This window comes from Delphinus delphis, chromosome 3, assembly GCF_949987515.2.
Source record: "Delphinus delphis chromosome 3, mDelDel1.2, whole genome shotgun sequence".
NCBI lineage: Eukaryota > Metazoa > Chordata > Mammalia > Artiodactyla > Delphinidae > Delphinus > Delphinus delphis.
This window is the reverse complement of record NC_082685.1, coordinates 75,421,174-75,437,101: the sequence shown is the minus strand read 5'-3', so window position 1 is coordinate 75,437,101 and position 15,928 is coordinate 75,421,174. Positions and strand designations below refer to the sequence as shown.

General features: G+C 34.1%; 1 protein-coding gene across 3 annotated transcripts in view; it reads left to right on the top strand.

Annotated features, from left to right (window-relative positions):
• DMXL1 (Dmx like 1) overlaps positions 1-15,928 on the top strand; it is a 134,193-nt gene that overhangs the window by 59,457 nt on the left and 58,808 nt on the right. For 2 of the 3 annotated variants that reach the window (XM_060008983.2, XM_060008982.2), the window contains exons 19-28: positions 644-751; positions 1,884-2,053; positions 2,559-2,656; positions 3,645-3,810; positions 4,629-4,884; positions 6,016-7,109; positions 7,562-7,753; positions 10,226-10,302; positions 12,774-12,901; positions 13,419-13,667. In XM_060008983.2, the coding sequence (XP_059864966.1) occupies positions 644-751; positions 1,884-2,053; positions 2,559-2,656; positions 3,645-3,810; positions 4,629-4,884; positions 6,016-7,109; positions 7,562-7,753; positions 10,226-10,302; positions 12,774-12,901; positions 13,419-13,667 (2,538 nt within the window). Of the gene's footprint in view, positions 1-643; positions 752-1,883; positions 2,054-2,558; positions 2,657-3,644; positions 3,811-4,628; positions 4,885-6,015; positions 7,110-7,561; positions 7,754-10,225; positions 10,303-12,773; positions 12,902-13,418; positions 13,668-14,005; positions 14,120-15,928 lie in introns of all 3 variants that reach the window. The other variant, XM_060008984.2, reaches the window with a different exon arrangement.

Here is a 15,928-nt window from a genome sequence, read left to right as displayed (position 1 = left end):
TGCACCAGATATGTCAGTAGGATGCGCCCCTTAAAAGGAAAATGTGGGGTAAATTTAAGAAAAAAGAATAACAATAATAAAAATAAAAACTTTAAGAAAAAATAAGTTGGTCATGAATTGCGACATGAAATATTATTAGTAGATATTATGTTTTGATGTGACTGTATTACAAGTGTTTTATGTTTTTATTCATTTAAAGTAAAAATCAGGCTCCCTTACCATATAGCCATTTCTTCCAGTGTTAGCAGTTATTGGAATGGGTATGTGACTTGAATCAGTATGGATAATATTACAGGGAAGGTTAAACTATTTTAAAATTGAGTCACATTTAAATTAAAATATTCATGTCAGAGGAGATTATTATTAAAAATATGTCAGAGATCCTGAGTCAATTCATTCTCTTCTTTATTATTTTTTCAATTATTTAATGATACAACTTTTTTCTGTAATGTATAATTATATAGGAAAAAGAAATACTAGATAATATTTAGACTGAAAACTTTTGTCAGTTTCACACAATGTTTTGTCCCTGTATTTGGTGCTGTGACATACCCTGCTTGCCAGAATTATTAGCATTTACTTGTGTTTTGCTAATGAAATGGGTTTTTACAAGTAAAAATACCTTTTTTTTTCTTTTTTATAGGTGGAGAAACTCTTGATGAATGTGGCTTAAAATTTCTTTTGGCTGTTCGACTTCATACTTTTCTTACAACTTCTCTTCCAGCTTATCGAGCTCAACTCCTTCACCAAGGTGATTTTGGCAATAATCTAGTAAAAGGAAGTAAGACGAGTAGAAGAGAGACTTAAGAACATTTAAGTTTGTTTTTGCCCAGATATGATAATGCCAACAAATTTGACACATTCTGAATTGCCTTAATTTATGTTAAAAATGTTTGCTTTCATCTCATCCTCTTTGCATAAAAATACTGGAGAGGGCTCCCCTGGTGGCGCAGTGGTTGAGAGTCCGCCTGCTGATGCAGGGGACACGGGTTCGTGCCCTGGTCCGGGAAGATCCCACATGCTGCGGAGTGGCTGGGCCCGTGAGCCATGGCCGCTGAGCCTGCGCATCCGGAGCCTGTGCTCCACAGCGGGAGAGGCCACAGCAGTGAGAGGACTGCGTACCACAAAAAAAAAAAAAAAAAAAAAAGCTGAACGATAAACCCCACATGTGTGGACCAGTAGGTTGAGAGACTTGCTAATGTAAATGATGCTTTATAAATATAAAAGTATCTTATTAATATAGTGATTATGGGGTAATAAAAGTTATTATGTGCTAGGTACTATCCCAGATGCTTTAACTATATTATTTCTTTTAATCCTCACAACAATGTAATGAGGTAGGTGCCATGATTATTCACATTTTGTAAATAAGAAAATTGAGGAATCAAGAGGTTAAGTACCTTGCCCAAAGTTATATAGTTAGTTAGGGTGGAGCTAGAATTTAATTTATGCATTCTGATTCCAGAGTTTTTGCAGTCTTAAGTTCTGTTCACCAGCTGTACTGTCTCCTTGGTGCTTTTTTGATTCCATGGAATTAAATCCACACAACAAATGTTGACCAAAGGATGTCAGACATACTAGAGAATAGAAAGACTCAGCACAGTGGCATTTGCCCATAAGCGTTTTTCCTTATCTTTTTAAAAAACTATATTTTAATTATAGAAAATATATGCTCATTGTAGAAAATATTGATGTGATGATTGAGTTACTTGGAGAAGCAAGAAAAAAGACCCATGTTCCCTCCAACCCCAAACAGTTATAACTCTGGGAGTCTTATATAAACTTTTAGGCATTTTTATTGCAACTATGGAACACACATTTCTGATCATCATTATATAATCATATTTATTTTCTTATAAACATTATTTTTGATGTTTCTTCAGGCCTGTCTAGTAGTCATTTTGCCTGGGCCTTTCATTCAGTAGCAGAAGAAGAACTGCTGAACATGTTGCCAGCAATGCAGAAAGATGATCCCACATGGTCTGAACTTAGAGCTATGGGTGTGGGGTGGTGGGTCCGGAATACCCGCATCTTACGCAAATGCATAGAAAAGGTGAGTGTTTTATTTTGGTGTAAAAATGAATTAATATATATTGCATGTTTATTTACATGATATTCCATATTTCCTCTCCTGTTACTCTTTTTTTTAGCAGTAAAATGCTTTTAAATAGTCTTTATATTTCAAAATAGCATAATTTTTAACAATTTATATTCTAATTCTTAAATTGCTAGTTGATATATTAGCATTTTTTATTGATATACACAAAATAATATATATACACATTTAGGAAAATAAAACAGTACAGAAGAGCTTGCAATGACAAGTGTAGTCCTGTTTCCATCTCTGTAATCTTGGAGCCCACCACCATGATTACTTTTGTAATTATAAAATAAATTAATAAATTTACATATACATGCGTGTGTTCATACACATATTTTTTAGTTTATTGAACATTTAAGTAGAGAATGTATGACAGTCTCGTATATGAAGGAAAGTATTTGTCTATTTAATTAAAAACTGTTACCGTGAAATTTTGACCAATATTTTCTAATTATAGGTAGCCAAAGCAGCCTTTTATAAAAAGAATGATCCTTTAGATGCTGCCATTTTTTACCTTGCAATGAAAAAGAAAGCTGTGATTTGGGGATTATATAGGTAGGTGAAAAAACTGCTTCAAAATGAAAAACTTTCCATAGAGTATGAAGTAAAGATTTCTTGTTCTTGTTAGTGTGATTCATGTGGATTCTTAGTTATTTTTGTATTTAAGAGATTTCATGTGAAAGAAGCCCAGGTTACAGAGCAGAAGAATCTTGATGAGGTCACATTAGCGTTTTTTAGGTTTATCAGTCCAGAAAAACATTTTTTTTTTGCTTATTTTAAGAACTTCTCATGATGCTCCTGTAGAACAAAAACTAAACCAGAAACTTTATCTGGAATGGGGAAGAAGATGAATTGGTGGAGCTTTGAAGATACATCTACCCTCTGCCCTATCAAGGAGCTCTTGGACCAGGCTATTCTTCCAAACCACCCTCTTTCTAAGGGCCCTGACCCCATTCTTGAGCTAGAGTCATTTAGAATTTTTCTCTTTCACTTGTTCTCAGCTAGACTTGGTGAGCGTGATCGCCATAAATAGTTCATTATTCGTTTGGGGTTCAGTTCTAGATATATCCATATGATCAGCAACCTTTGGGGGAAAATCATGGTATCAATCAGTTGTAAGAGACTAGATCTTTTAGGATTGTTTTGCTTCGGGACAAATTCCTTGGATTTTTATCATCAAAGTCATCTTCAGGTGGGCAGTGGGGCTAAAGGCAGTTAGTTGATTAAGTTTAAATGGTAAAATAGCACAGAAGTTAATGTAAATTATATATTTGTATAGATTTAAAAATAATTTTTCACAGTGCTGTTAATGTAGTTTCTTCGTAGTTTGAAAGAATGTTTTCAATAATCTCTGAAATTTATATGGAAAAGTAAATGTTTACCATAAATGCTATTTTTGCTCAGAAAAGCAGCAGATGTATAGTAATTTATGAACTGGTAAATGTTTCTTTTGAGTCTTAACTTTTAAGTGGCTAACTTCATAACAATTGGTTTTGATGTAGAAGCATTATGTTCCGAAATTTTCAAACTTTTTTCTTTATAGATCCCAAAAAGATTCCAAGATGACACAGTTTTTTGGGCACAATTTTGAGGATGAGAGATGGCGTAAAGCAGCTTTAAAGAATGCTTTTTCTTTGTTAGGAAAACAAAGATTTGAACATTCAGCAGCATTTTTTCTTTTAGCTGGTTGCCTCAGAGATGCAATTGAGGTAATGAATGAATTTTTTTAAAAATAGCATTGTCATCCTTTTAAGCTCTTCATGGTTTCAATTTTGTTTTTTAATTTCAACTCAAGTATAGTGGAACTAACACAAGGCTTAATGTCTAAAGGCTTAATGCCTAAAGGCTTAATGCCTAACTGGTAATATTTAATGGTGACTTTAAAATTTTGTCATTTAGCTTGAATGATATTTATACAGAATTAAAATTAACCAGGTTCTGTTGGTTGGTAGAGATAGGTAGTTGATCTGACTCTTAAAAATATTTATGAACAGTTAAAAAATAAAATATTTGTCCTGTCACTTTAAACACATTCGGACGTATATTTGGCTCTGTGTTAGTTGACAAACCTTAGGAAATTTTTAGCTAATTATTTCTAAGTAAACCTTACAAAAAGTTATAAATATTTAAAATATAACATTTCTGTTTCAAATTGCCCTTTTGCTCAGAGTTTCATACAAGTGATTCAAAACATCTTTTTGATTTGGAAACATAGTCTGCTGAGGTGGATGGGGAAGGGTAAAAGCTCAAGAATAAAACAAAGCGTGTCATTTTAGCAATTATTTAGTGGTTTTTCATTAGGCTAATTCTTTTTGCAAATATGTATTTAGTACTGCCAGATAAATTAACATAAATGTTGTCAAGTAGATTTGCTGAAGCAAGCAGCATATGTTTTGTTTATTGTCCTTGTTCACTATTTTCAGATATTAATAAAGTTTTGTGTTCATCTAGTTATTAGTGAGTTAATTGAGTTTACCTTAAAATGAAAGATACCCTTATTTATAAACAATATTTCTTGTTTTTGAAGGTATGTCTTGAGAAACTGAATGACATTCAGTTGGCTCTTGTAATAGCAAGACTCTATGAGTCTGAATTTGATACATCTGCAACATATAAATCTATTTTACGTAAAAAAGTTTTGGGAATTGAACTCAATGAACTCAATTTGTTGAATATAAATATGCATTATGATCCTTTTCTTCGGAGTATGGCATATTGGATTTTAGAAGATTATAGTAGTGCTCTGGAAACATTAATAAAGCAACCTATCAGAGAGGATGATGGTAAGCTATACTTCTAAGATGTTAATGTTTAAGAGTTTTATTAGTGTTCGTCAGGTTCAGAGCACACTGTTGGGTGCTAAGGATAATGCAGAGCAAATTGAAGACGTACATGGTCTAAGACTTTATGGTTTAGTTGGGGAGACAGAGTTATGTATACAGTTTTTTATTTTTTATTTCCCCCCCCACCAGGAAGCTAAATCCTTTGAAAACCAAGGACTTTGGATTTTCTTATTGAACATAGATGTTTTCAACGTTTGAATATAAATGTTTTGAAGAAAATAGTGATAAACAGGGAAATAGAAGTGGTTGGATTTCAACTATAATTTTAAGGTTGACTAGATAGGACTGAATTGGATATGGAATATGAAGGGAATGAGAGTGAAGTTTAACTCCTGGGTTTTTAGTTTGAGCAATAGATAAGTGATAGGGGGAAGGCTAGGAGCAGAGTTTGGAGAGTGTTGCTTTAGATAGAAAAGACTTCTCAGATAAGGTAACCTTTGAGATGAGACCTAATTGAAATGAGTGAGTAATCAGTCAGTGCAGGTATCTGGTTTTTAGGCCAAGGGCACAGTAAATAAAAAGGCCTTGAGGCAAGAATATGTACATGTAAATGGAAACGTAATGTAGGCCTTTGGATATAGCATTCTAGGTTTACAGGGTGAAATTGCTACTAGAAATAGAGATGTGCACGTTATCACATATAGATGGTATTTAAAGCCGTGGGACTGCAGGAGTTAACTCAAGGAGTGTAGATAGAAAGGAGGTCAAGTACTGAACTCTAGGACACTCAGCATTTAAAAGTAGAGATGAGGAAGATCTAGCAAAGCAGACGGACTGAGATGAAGTGTCCAGGAAAGTAGGAGAAAAAGAACTAAGTGTGTAACTGGATGTTTTAAAATGTCTTAGATTGTTTCCTGAAGAGATGTGAAATCAGCATAATCTTTGTTTTCCTACTATGTTAGAACGCTTTCATTACAACTGTGTTCCTGTCTATTCAGTGCTATGTATTAGTTTGGTCTCTTAAATTTTTCTTAGAAGACCAGGTAGATAAAGGTGCCATGGTAGAGAAAAAGGGCTACAGTACAAGCCTTGAAGAATTTTTCTTGGCTCATAAAATGAATTTACTTTCAGATCAAGTCATGATGTCAGCCTGCAATCCTGCCGTTTTTAATTTCTACAATTATCTAAGAACACATCCTCTTTTGCTGAGACGTCATTTTGGATCATCTGATGCGTTTTCCGCACACATGAGTTTAACAGGAAAAAGTGGACTGGCAGGAACAATTAATTTAAGTGAAAGAAGATTATTTTTTACTACTGCCAGTGCTCATTTAAAAGCTGGCTGCCCTATGTTGGCTTTGGAAGTATTATCAAAGATGCCAAAAGTCATCAAAAAAACGAAACCTTTTTGTAGAACATCTAGTTTTCTGGATACTAGTAAAGTCTGTTCTCCTTCTTCTCCATTCAAATTGGATGCAAGGGAAGATAAGTCTTCTGCTATTGATTGGTCACAGTCACTGATGAATGGTTTTGGATCTTCTTCAGAGGGTTCCTCAGAGAAGCAGTCAAATTCCACTCTTTCTTTTGACTGGAGCCAACCAAGTATTGTATTTCAGGATGACTCTTTAGAATTAAAATGGGACAGTGATAACGATGAAGAAAATGAGGATCTCCCTGTTTCAATGAAAGAACTAAAACCTTTACAGAGAAAAGTAGGGGAAAAAATAGATGAAACAAGTTCTAAGTACACAGACTCTCTCAGCACACTAGATGAACATGACATTTTAAATCCATCAGAAGATATCATTGCAGTTCAGTTAAAATTTAGAGCATGTTTAAAGATTCTCACGGTAGAACTTCGTACTTTATCTACTGGATATGAAATAGATGGTGGAAAATTGCGATACCAGCTGTACCACTGGCTTGAAAAAGAGGTGATAGCCCTTCAGAGAACTTGCGACTATTGTTCAGATCCTGAAGAATTACAGTCTGCATTTAGTAAAAATGGAGATGCATTTGGATTAAATGAAGATGCTGAAGATTTGCTTCATCAAACAAAAGTGAAACAACTGAGAGAAAATTTTCAGGAAAAAAGACAGTGGCTTTTGAAATATCAGTCACTCTTGAGGATGTTTCTTAGTTACTGCATACTGCATGGATCCCATGGTGGGGGTCTTGCATCTGTGAGAATGGAATTGATTTTGCTTTTACAAGAATCTCAACAGGTATGTAACTTACATGGTAACCAGTCAAAATACTACTTGTATGAAAAACAGTTTTTGAGATTGCTTTTTTAGTTTTAAAATGTTAAAATTGTTGATTTTCTTAATTATGGTTGCTTTAAGGAATTCTGCTTTTTGTGTGGTGCTTCATATTATGGATTTCTAGAGTTGTGAATGCATTGTGGTTTAAGGACAGTTTGATATCAGACCCTGTGATCTGCTTAATTCATATTAAACATTCTTATACGAATGCCTTGTGAGATGATGATACAAGCGTATTGTCCCATCAGTTTTCATTATAATTGGTGGAAGGTTGATCGTCCCTTCTAACTCTGTAAAAGTTTGTTATGCTTTTAATTTTTAATTGTTCTGAAGTTTTTCAAAGAGACCCTGAATTACTTAATGGATTATAACTATAAATAGTTGATTAACCTTTTTTCCCTTTGTTTTTTAAGGAAACAGCAGAACCAATATTTCCTAGCCCTCTTTCAGAACAAACCTCAGTACCTCTCCTCTTTGCTTGTACAGCCAGTGCCAAAACAGTAGTTGCCAATCCGTTATTGCACCTTAGTAATCTAACACATGATATTCTGCATGCCATAATAAACTTTGATTCACCACCCCATCCTGATATCCAAAGCAATAAAGTAAGTATGCTTGGTTTCAGACATTTAATTTACCTATATACTATGATAAAACTAAAAGATGAGTGTTAAGGCTTTTTATAAACAATTTTAAATATCATCCTATGCATAGTGATTGTTTCATTGCCAAGTTTATATTGGTTTTGATCAAAGAAAACTTTTGGTTGTAGGCCAAGTTCATCTTACTTGTATTACTTATACCCAATAGGGTACTTCAGTTTTAAAGTTTTACTTCGTCTTATTTAACTGCATCATTTTGGTAAGCATAATAGTGTGTATGCACATTTATGAGTAAATCTTCAGCAGTACACTTAGCCAAAAAGCTGGGGTTTTTTTAGAGACAGAAACTTAATATTATGTAAAAGTACTAGTATCTCTTTTTTTTTCCCTCATAGTCTGCATTTGATTCTCTCCCCCACCTCACAGGCTGTGATATCATGCCATCCATTTTCTTTTTGTCTAGTGGTAGCCTCTCCTACAGTTTTACCTTCCTGGATAACCTTAACCCTTATAAATTAATTTTGTCACTTTGTTTCCTATACTGCTCAGTAGAATAAATGCCCACATTGCATATTATACAATTAGGAATTTAATTTTGTTTAGATTGTGCTGATTTTAACCAACCTTTATTCCATATTCAACTTTAATAATAAGCAAATAATAAGCATAACCCTGGTGTATCAGCTTTTGCTGCTTAAGAGCCACCCTGAAACATTAATAGCTTAAAACAGCCATGATTTATTTTGCTCATGATTCTGTGGGCCAACTGGACTGATAGCTGGATACCTTCATTTGTCTTTGGTCAGCAGGCAGGTTGACTGGATTCTGGATGACCTAGGATGGCCTTATTTACATTTCTGGTGGTTGGCAGACTGTTTGCAAGGCTGACAGGAAACTTTGGGATGACCAAAGACTTTGGGATGTGTCTCATCCTCCAGTAGGCAAGCCTAGAGTAATTAGCCTGGGTTCTCTAAAGAAATAGAGCCAGTAGGGTGTGTGCGTGTGTTTTTATAGAAGGAGCCTTGTTGTAAGCAGTTGGCTCACTTAATTATGGAGGCCGAGAAGTCTCAGGATCTTCAGTTGGCAAGTTGGAGACCCAGGAAAACAGATGGTGTAGGTCCAGTCTAAGTACAAAGGCCTGAGAACCAGGATAGGTAATAGTGTAAGTTCCAGTCCAAATTCCAGCAGGCCTGAGACCCAAGAAGAGCCAATGTTTCAGTTCTAGTCCCAAGGTAGGAAAAGACCAGTGTCCCAGCTCAGTGCAGCCAGGCAGAAGTTCCCTCATACTCAGCTTTTTTGTTCTATTCAGGTCTTCGATTGATTGGATAAGGCCCGCTCACAATCGGGAGGGCAATCGTCTTTACTCAGTCTACCAATTCAAATATTAACCTCATCCAAATTTACCCTAACAGACGCATCCATAATAACGTTTGACCAAACGTCTGGGCACCCCTTGGCCCAGTTAAATGGACACATGAAATTAACCATTTCACTTGGATTATTTCATATAGTGGTTCCAGGGGTTTAGAGAGCAAAAGTAGAATTTGCAAGGCCTTTAGAGAACTCGGTTCAGAAATAACACATCACTTCTGCCGTGTCCTCTTGCACAAAGCAAGTCTCAGCCCAAATTCAGTAAGTGGCGAAATAGACTCCACCTTTTGATTGGAGAAGCTAGAAAATATTATCGTTTTTGTAGTCTGTTGTATGTGGTCTTCGCTGTCTTCATTCATATGATGTTGTCCTTGATTTTAATTCATATCACATGTCTATTGATCATTGAAGGAAAAATAGCAATTAGATTTTAATATGCACAAAGAGTATCATACCTTATAATTAGATCAAGAACCTGGTCTTTTAATAGTCTAGCCTCCTTTCTTACCTAGATTAAGCTTCTCCCTCATCCTCAGATCTACTCCTGTTACTTCTCTTGTCATGCCATGTTTGGAGCCCTGTCTTCCTCAGTACACGTATTTGCCTTTCAGTTGCTGTCTTTCATACCTTCTTTCTCTAAAATTTCCCTCTCTTCAAATTGTTTTCTGTAGTAACTCGACTGTGTGATAGCATATTCTTCAGTGATCTGTTCATAAGTGAACTGTCATTTACCAGGCTGGACTTCATATTTTGGTTGAAGAAGGAGCAGTTTAAGTCTTGGAGGGCTTGCTTTTAATGCATGGCTCATGGCACTACTGAATAAGCTAACATCTGTTCTCGTTTGCCCTTAAAACAAATTAGGTAGTAGGTGTCTGTTTTATAATTTCTGCCAAAGTCCTCAGGTTTTGTGTGTTTGTTTGTGTGTGTGTTTTTAATTTGTTTGTCACAAGACCTTTCAGGCAGAAATGAGTATTAGGGAGAAAAAGGAAATAGTATATAAGGGCAAAATCATTTTTTCATCTTTTTAAAAATGCTGATTATATTAGGTCTTGAAAAAAAGCTACATTTTTCAAAGTTATAACTCTGTTGTTTTTTTTTTTCCAGGTATATGTAATGCATACTTTAGCAGCTTCACTTTCTGCTTGTATTTATCAGTGCCTTTGTGGTAGTCATAACTACAGGTAAATATCTTGTGAAATTTAAGAATGTTTGCAGTAACTGATGAGGTTTGAGAATTTGTATGCTCTTGCTCTAGAAATACTGTGTACTGCAGTCCACCTTAAATAATGCAAAAAGCATATGGCTTAAGTGTTGAGTCCTTTTTTTTCATCTTTGAAATTTTAGCATACGTCTTTATGGCAAATGTATCTCAAGTAAACTCTTCACAATATAACTTATTTAGCAGCCTTTTATTGATCACTGTCTAATGCTAGACATTGTGATATACGCTGGAATAAGGTCTCCTTCCTTAAGGTCAATCTAGTTAGAGACAAACATGTGAAATGATAAATGATATGTAACATGACATCATACTTAAATGATGTGTCCTATAAGATGATAGGTAGTAAAATCTCAGGGAGCACAGAGGAGGGAGTGACTGACTTGGAATTGAGAAAAATTTTACAGAGTAGTTGATTATGATTTTTCTCTTTATGTCCTAAGGTTTCACTTAGGACATAAAGATAATAAAGCCTAAATAATTTAAAGCCTAGATAATTTATCTAGGCTTTCAAAACATGTTGTTTGACAGTGTGGGGGTCTGTATCTTTCTTTAGTTCTTTGAAATTCCCTTACTCTATTTCTTCAAATATTTTATCTTCTCTCTTCTCTTTCCTTATATGAGACAGATATTGGAACTTGTGGGTCCCTCTTATTTTTCTTTTAGCTTTCCTCTCAAATGATCCCTTTCATTATTTCTTTATTTATTTTTTGCTTCATTTCAGGAGAAATCCTAGCTTCATTTTCCAGACACTAATTCATTCTTCAGCAATGTCCTATCTTTTATTTAGCCTATTTGAGTTTGTTTTAGAAATTCTATTTTCAATTTTAGTATCTCTTTATTTATTTATTTTTTTTGTTGTTTTTTACTGTTTTTTTTTGTTTTTTTTTGCGGTATGCGGGCCTCTCACTGCTGTGGCCTCCCCCATTGCGGAGCACAGGCTCCAGACGTGCAGGCTCAGCGGCCATGGCTCACAGGCCTAGCCGCTCCGCGGCATGTGGGATCCTCCCGGACCGGGGCACGAACCCGTGTCCCCTGCATCGGCAGGCGGACTCTCAACCACTGCGCCACCAGGGAAGCCCTCTTTATTTATTTTAATAGCCACTTAAAAAAAAATAACTTACTGTTCTTTTTTTAGTTTTATTTTTTTTTAACATCTCTGAGTATAAACCACTTTCCTTAATGTTCTGGTAAGTCTTTGCTTCCTCAGGTGTAGGTATGTTGCTGAGTTTGTTTTCTCTTACATGATGTCAACATTCCTTTGTGTTGATTTTTGATTATCTGTTTATCTTATGTGTTTGAATTCTCCCAGGGGTCACCTCAGCTTACTACTCTGGTTATGTATTCCCATAGTAGCTTCAACTTGATTTCTTTGACCTTGGTCCTCCAAAAGTTCACTTTCTTATTACTGAGTATGGCTTTGTTTTCATCAACATATTTTTATGTTTCTTATCATTTCCATAGGCTTACTTTAGCAGGGGAGATTTTTGGTTTTTGTTACTCTTCCATCTTGAAAATGGAAAGTAAAGCAAGAGAAGCTATTTCCATATGTATCAAACTGTTAGAACTAAGACAACTTGCCAGTTAGAACAGATCTAAACAAATAAGTGTGCTATTTTTAAATATTATATTCATTTATTTAACATATGATATAGGAACTACTGACAGGGTTTAACAAATTTTTCGTACCATTTTTCTATTGTATTTATTTCATAGTTTGTGTTAAGCTGTAATTTATTTTGTCCATTGATCAGTTTATTTAGTTTTAGCTTAAAGTGCCATTTAATTAGAGAAGCTTATGCTGAATTCCCAAACTGTGTGAAATCACTCCTCCCTTTTGCTTTCATATCACTGTATGCATAGGTTTTGTCTTTAAAAACAGTATGATAAAATTATTTGTGTCTGATTCCCCCACCAGACTATAAATCGCATGAGGACGGAAACCATGTGTTTCATTAAACACCTGTTATCTGGTGCATATACCTGATATAACCTACCCTAGTGTAGGGTAGAATAGCCATTAAATATCAAATTGAACCAAAACTGACTTTTTCAACTCAGTAACCTTGTTTTAAATTTTGATATATAAGCTTGCTACTTGTGGTCAATAATGATTTAGTTTTTTCATTTGTACATATTTTATGTCTTACAGTAAATATATTTAAAAGCTATCATATCTGTTTTTAATTTAGAAAATTTAAAGGACACTTTGTTTTATTATAATACTAGACTATAAAGCACAGTACTTAGGTGTAAAGCAGTATAACTAATACACAAAATTTTGTATTTAAGGTACCCTAGATGATAGATCTAAAACATGGAAGTATTACGTGTGAAATTCATTTTAGATCATTGTATGTTATTATTGTTTTATTATATCGTTGTTATTGTAGGTCATTATAGATTGTTATTATTTAAATTTTTTTTTCTTAGTTCATTTCAAACAAATCAGTTTACTGGAATGGTGTATCAGACAGTACTGCTTCCCCATCGACATTCTTTGAAAACAGGAAGCTTAGATGAAGCCATAACTCCCAATACATCACCAGCTCAGTGGCCAGGTATAAATAATTTATATATGTGTGAGTGTTTTTCTTAGCCTTATTGAATTTAATCAGATGAGGAAAAAGTAGGTTTGGCTTGGGTTTGTTGTATGATAATCATTGTTGTTAACTATTGTTAGAATTGATACCAGTTTATTATTCACCACTTATTAGAAATTATCCAGTTATGTAATGTTAGTTTTTCCTTTATCATCATACTAAAATAACTCAAATATTTTGTTATATCACTTTTTATAATTTTGCTTTTGTCATAATAGAAAAACATTTGTTATGGCAATGAAATTTTATCTATCAGATTTGAATCAGATTACAGATTTCCAGCGTTTGTCTAAATTGAACAAGTAGCTCAACATTTATGCATTAACTGCAATAACCTCTACTAGTCTATGAATCTATGGCAGAAAATATTTTAATCCTGATGCTGTAACTTTTTTCAAAAATTAGGAAATGTTGATTATTTATTAATTTATTGTCAATGATAGCTAATGGTAGCTATGTTTGTTGTTTCTCCTAGGAATAACTTCTCTAATTCGACTTTTGAATTCTTCTGGGGAGGAAGCCCAGTCAGGGCTTACAGTCTTGCTCTGTGAGATTCTCACAGCAGTGTATCTTAGTCTCTTCATCCATGGCTTGGCAACACATTCTAGTAACGAACTGTTTCGGATTGTGGCCCACCCTCTAAATGAAAAAATGTGGTCTGCTGTATTTGGTGGAGGTGCACATGTTCCCAGCAAAGAACAGACACGCTCAAAAGCTTTACCTGGTTAGTTTTTAAACTGTTTTATTTTATTTTTTAAGGCTACAGCTTTATTTTTTCATCTGAATGATAACTTTGTTAAATGTAATTACATTTTAATTCATTCACAGAAAGTTCTGTTACAGACCATTTTCTTAAAGCATGAACAAATAGTTTTGTGGTAAATATGCAGTATAAAGTTTCTGGTGTAATTATCAAACTTTAAGATACTCATGCACCAGTGATTAGAACTATCTAATGTAATTTAAAATCTTTTACTATTGAAATTTTCATTTGTTTTGAAATGTACTGTAACGTTGGTTTTTGTTCTATCCCAAATCAGATCTCTCTTCTTTCTTTGGCAGGAAGGTACTTTGCTATGCCTAGCCCCCACCAGGTAGTGGTATTCTCCATGGAATGTGTGGGCTTTTCCAAAGCTCTTTCAACCATCAGTTCTCATAGCCCTCCCAGTCTTGCAGGCAAGATATTAGCTTTAGAAATAGGCTTTTACAGTTCAGCTTGCTTTGTGTTGTTTTGGAAGGGTTGGGGTACAGTGGGCCAGTTTTATTTTGTTTGGCACTTAGCAAACTGAAAATTTTCCATTAATCAAGTCATATTTTTGATTTAAAACAATGATTAGCATTTTAGAAAACCATCCCTGCTTTTTTATTACGCTTTAAGTTCTTCATTTTGATGTTTTCTATTCCTTAGACTTTAACATATTTTTAAATGTGTAGAAATAAATAAACGTCAGTGCTAATCATGATAAATCAGACTATGGCTTGAAATGACTGGAAAAACATTTCAAATAAGGCTGCTTTATGTTCTGCATATTATGATTCCAGCCATTAGGGTTTTGGATTTCTAAGTGTTCATAGTATCATGCAAAGTAAGTATTTTAAACAATTGTATTACCTTTTCTAACTTTCTAATGTTGTAACTGTAGGTACTGTATTTATTTAAAGACTGAAACAAGCTTTTGACCTGAAAAGAATCTTCATGATGCTTTCTGCCTTTAAGTTTTCTTTTTTTTATTAGCCCATATGTGATAATCTTGGCTTTAAAATTTTTAACAATATTTTAAATTTTGTAACATCTCCTTTCTAATTTTTAAAGAGTAATTTCCTGTGCTTTATTTTTTATATGGATAAAAATAGAAAAGACTAACTTATGAAACTCATGTTGGAATATATACTTAACTTCAGGTATTTGAATTCATTTTAGAAAAAATTTCAAAGTCTGAGAGGGAGTACGATTTATAGGTCTACTGAGATTAAAGACTGTGATCTTGTTATTACAACATGTTATAAAGGGATAAATTCTTGAAATAGAATGTCCACATACTTGTAAAAAATTAAAAATACATTTTTACTAACCAGTCAGCAAGCCTCAACTTCAACAATTCCTGGAGCATTTCTGAGCACAGATACATAAACAACCTTACTCAAAGTCCAGGTTGTTCTTTGTTTAACCACTCAGATATAGCTGTTTGTAGTTACAAATATCATATAATCAACTCTATCTCACGACTTACTGAATCCGAAATAATCAAAGTGAAAAAAATTATCTGCATCTGTATGTTTAACCTCTTGCGTTGGGACATGGTAGCCAAATAATACAGGATACTTAAAAAATGAAGTTTACTTAGTGATGGGGCTGGATATAGCCACATATAGATTATGTGATGCTCATCTGTCTATAAGAACCCAGAAACAATTCTGAATGCAATCAATCATGGATGTAACTGAAGGAGCATGTACAGAAAACATAAATGATATGATTTATCAGTTTGCTAACCAGAAAAAAGAGTACGCTCATTTAATGATGAAACCAAAGGTCTGCTGTTTCTAAAGTTGATTTAGTTTGTGAAGGAACAAGTAGAAAAAGAAAAAAATAGAAAAACAGAATAAAGGGAAGAAGTGAAGATACTAGGTAGTAAAGGCAGTAATAGTAATTAGAAGTAGCAGTCCTATGAGGCAGATAAACTGACAGTTGGAGAGACAAAATCTGAGAACAGAAAATCAACCAAGACAAAGGGACAAGCAGGGGTGGCTTTCAGTATAAGGCAGAGTTCTGAAATCTCAGTTTTTGAAGGCATTATTATGTTGTTCTGAAAGCACACCAACTAAAGCAGCACAGCAGCTTGATAAATTTTAGGTTGTAAGTAAGCAGCCCTGTATGTTTGAGTTACTGTTGAATGTAATCATGATGTCTTAAGAGTGTAATTAAATTAGATAATATTCAGTATACATTGTTGACCAAGGGAATAAAATGATGCGTTTTAGAAA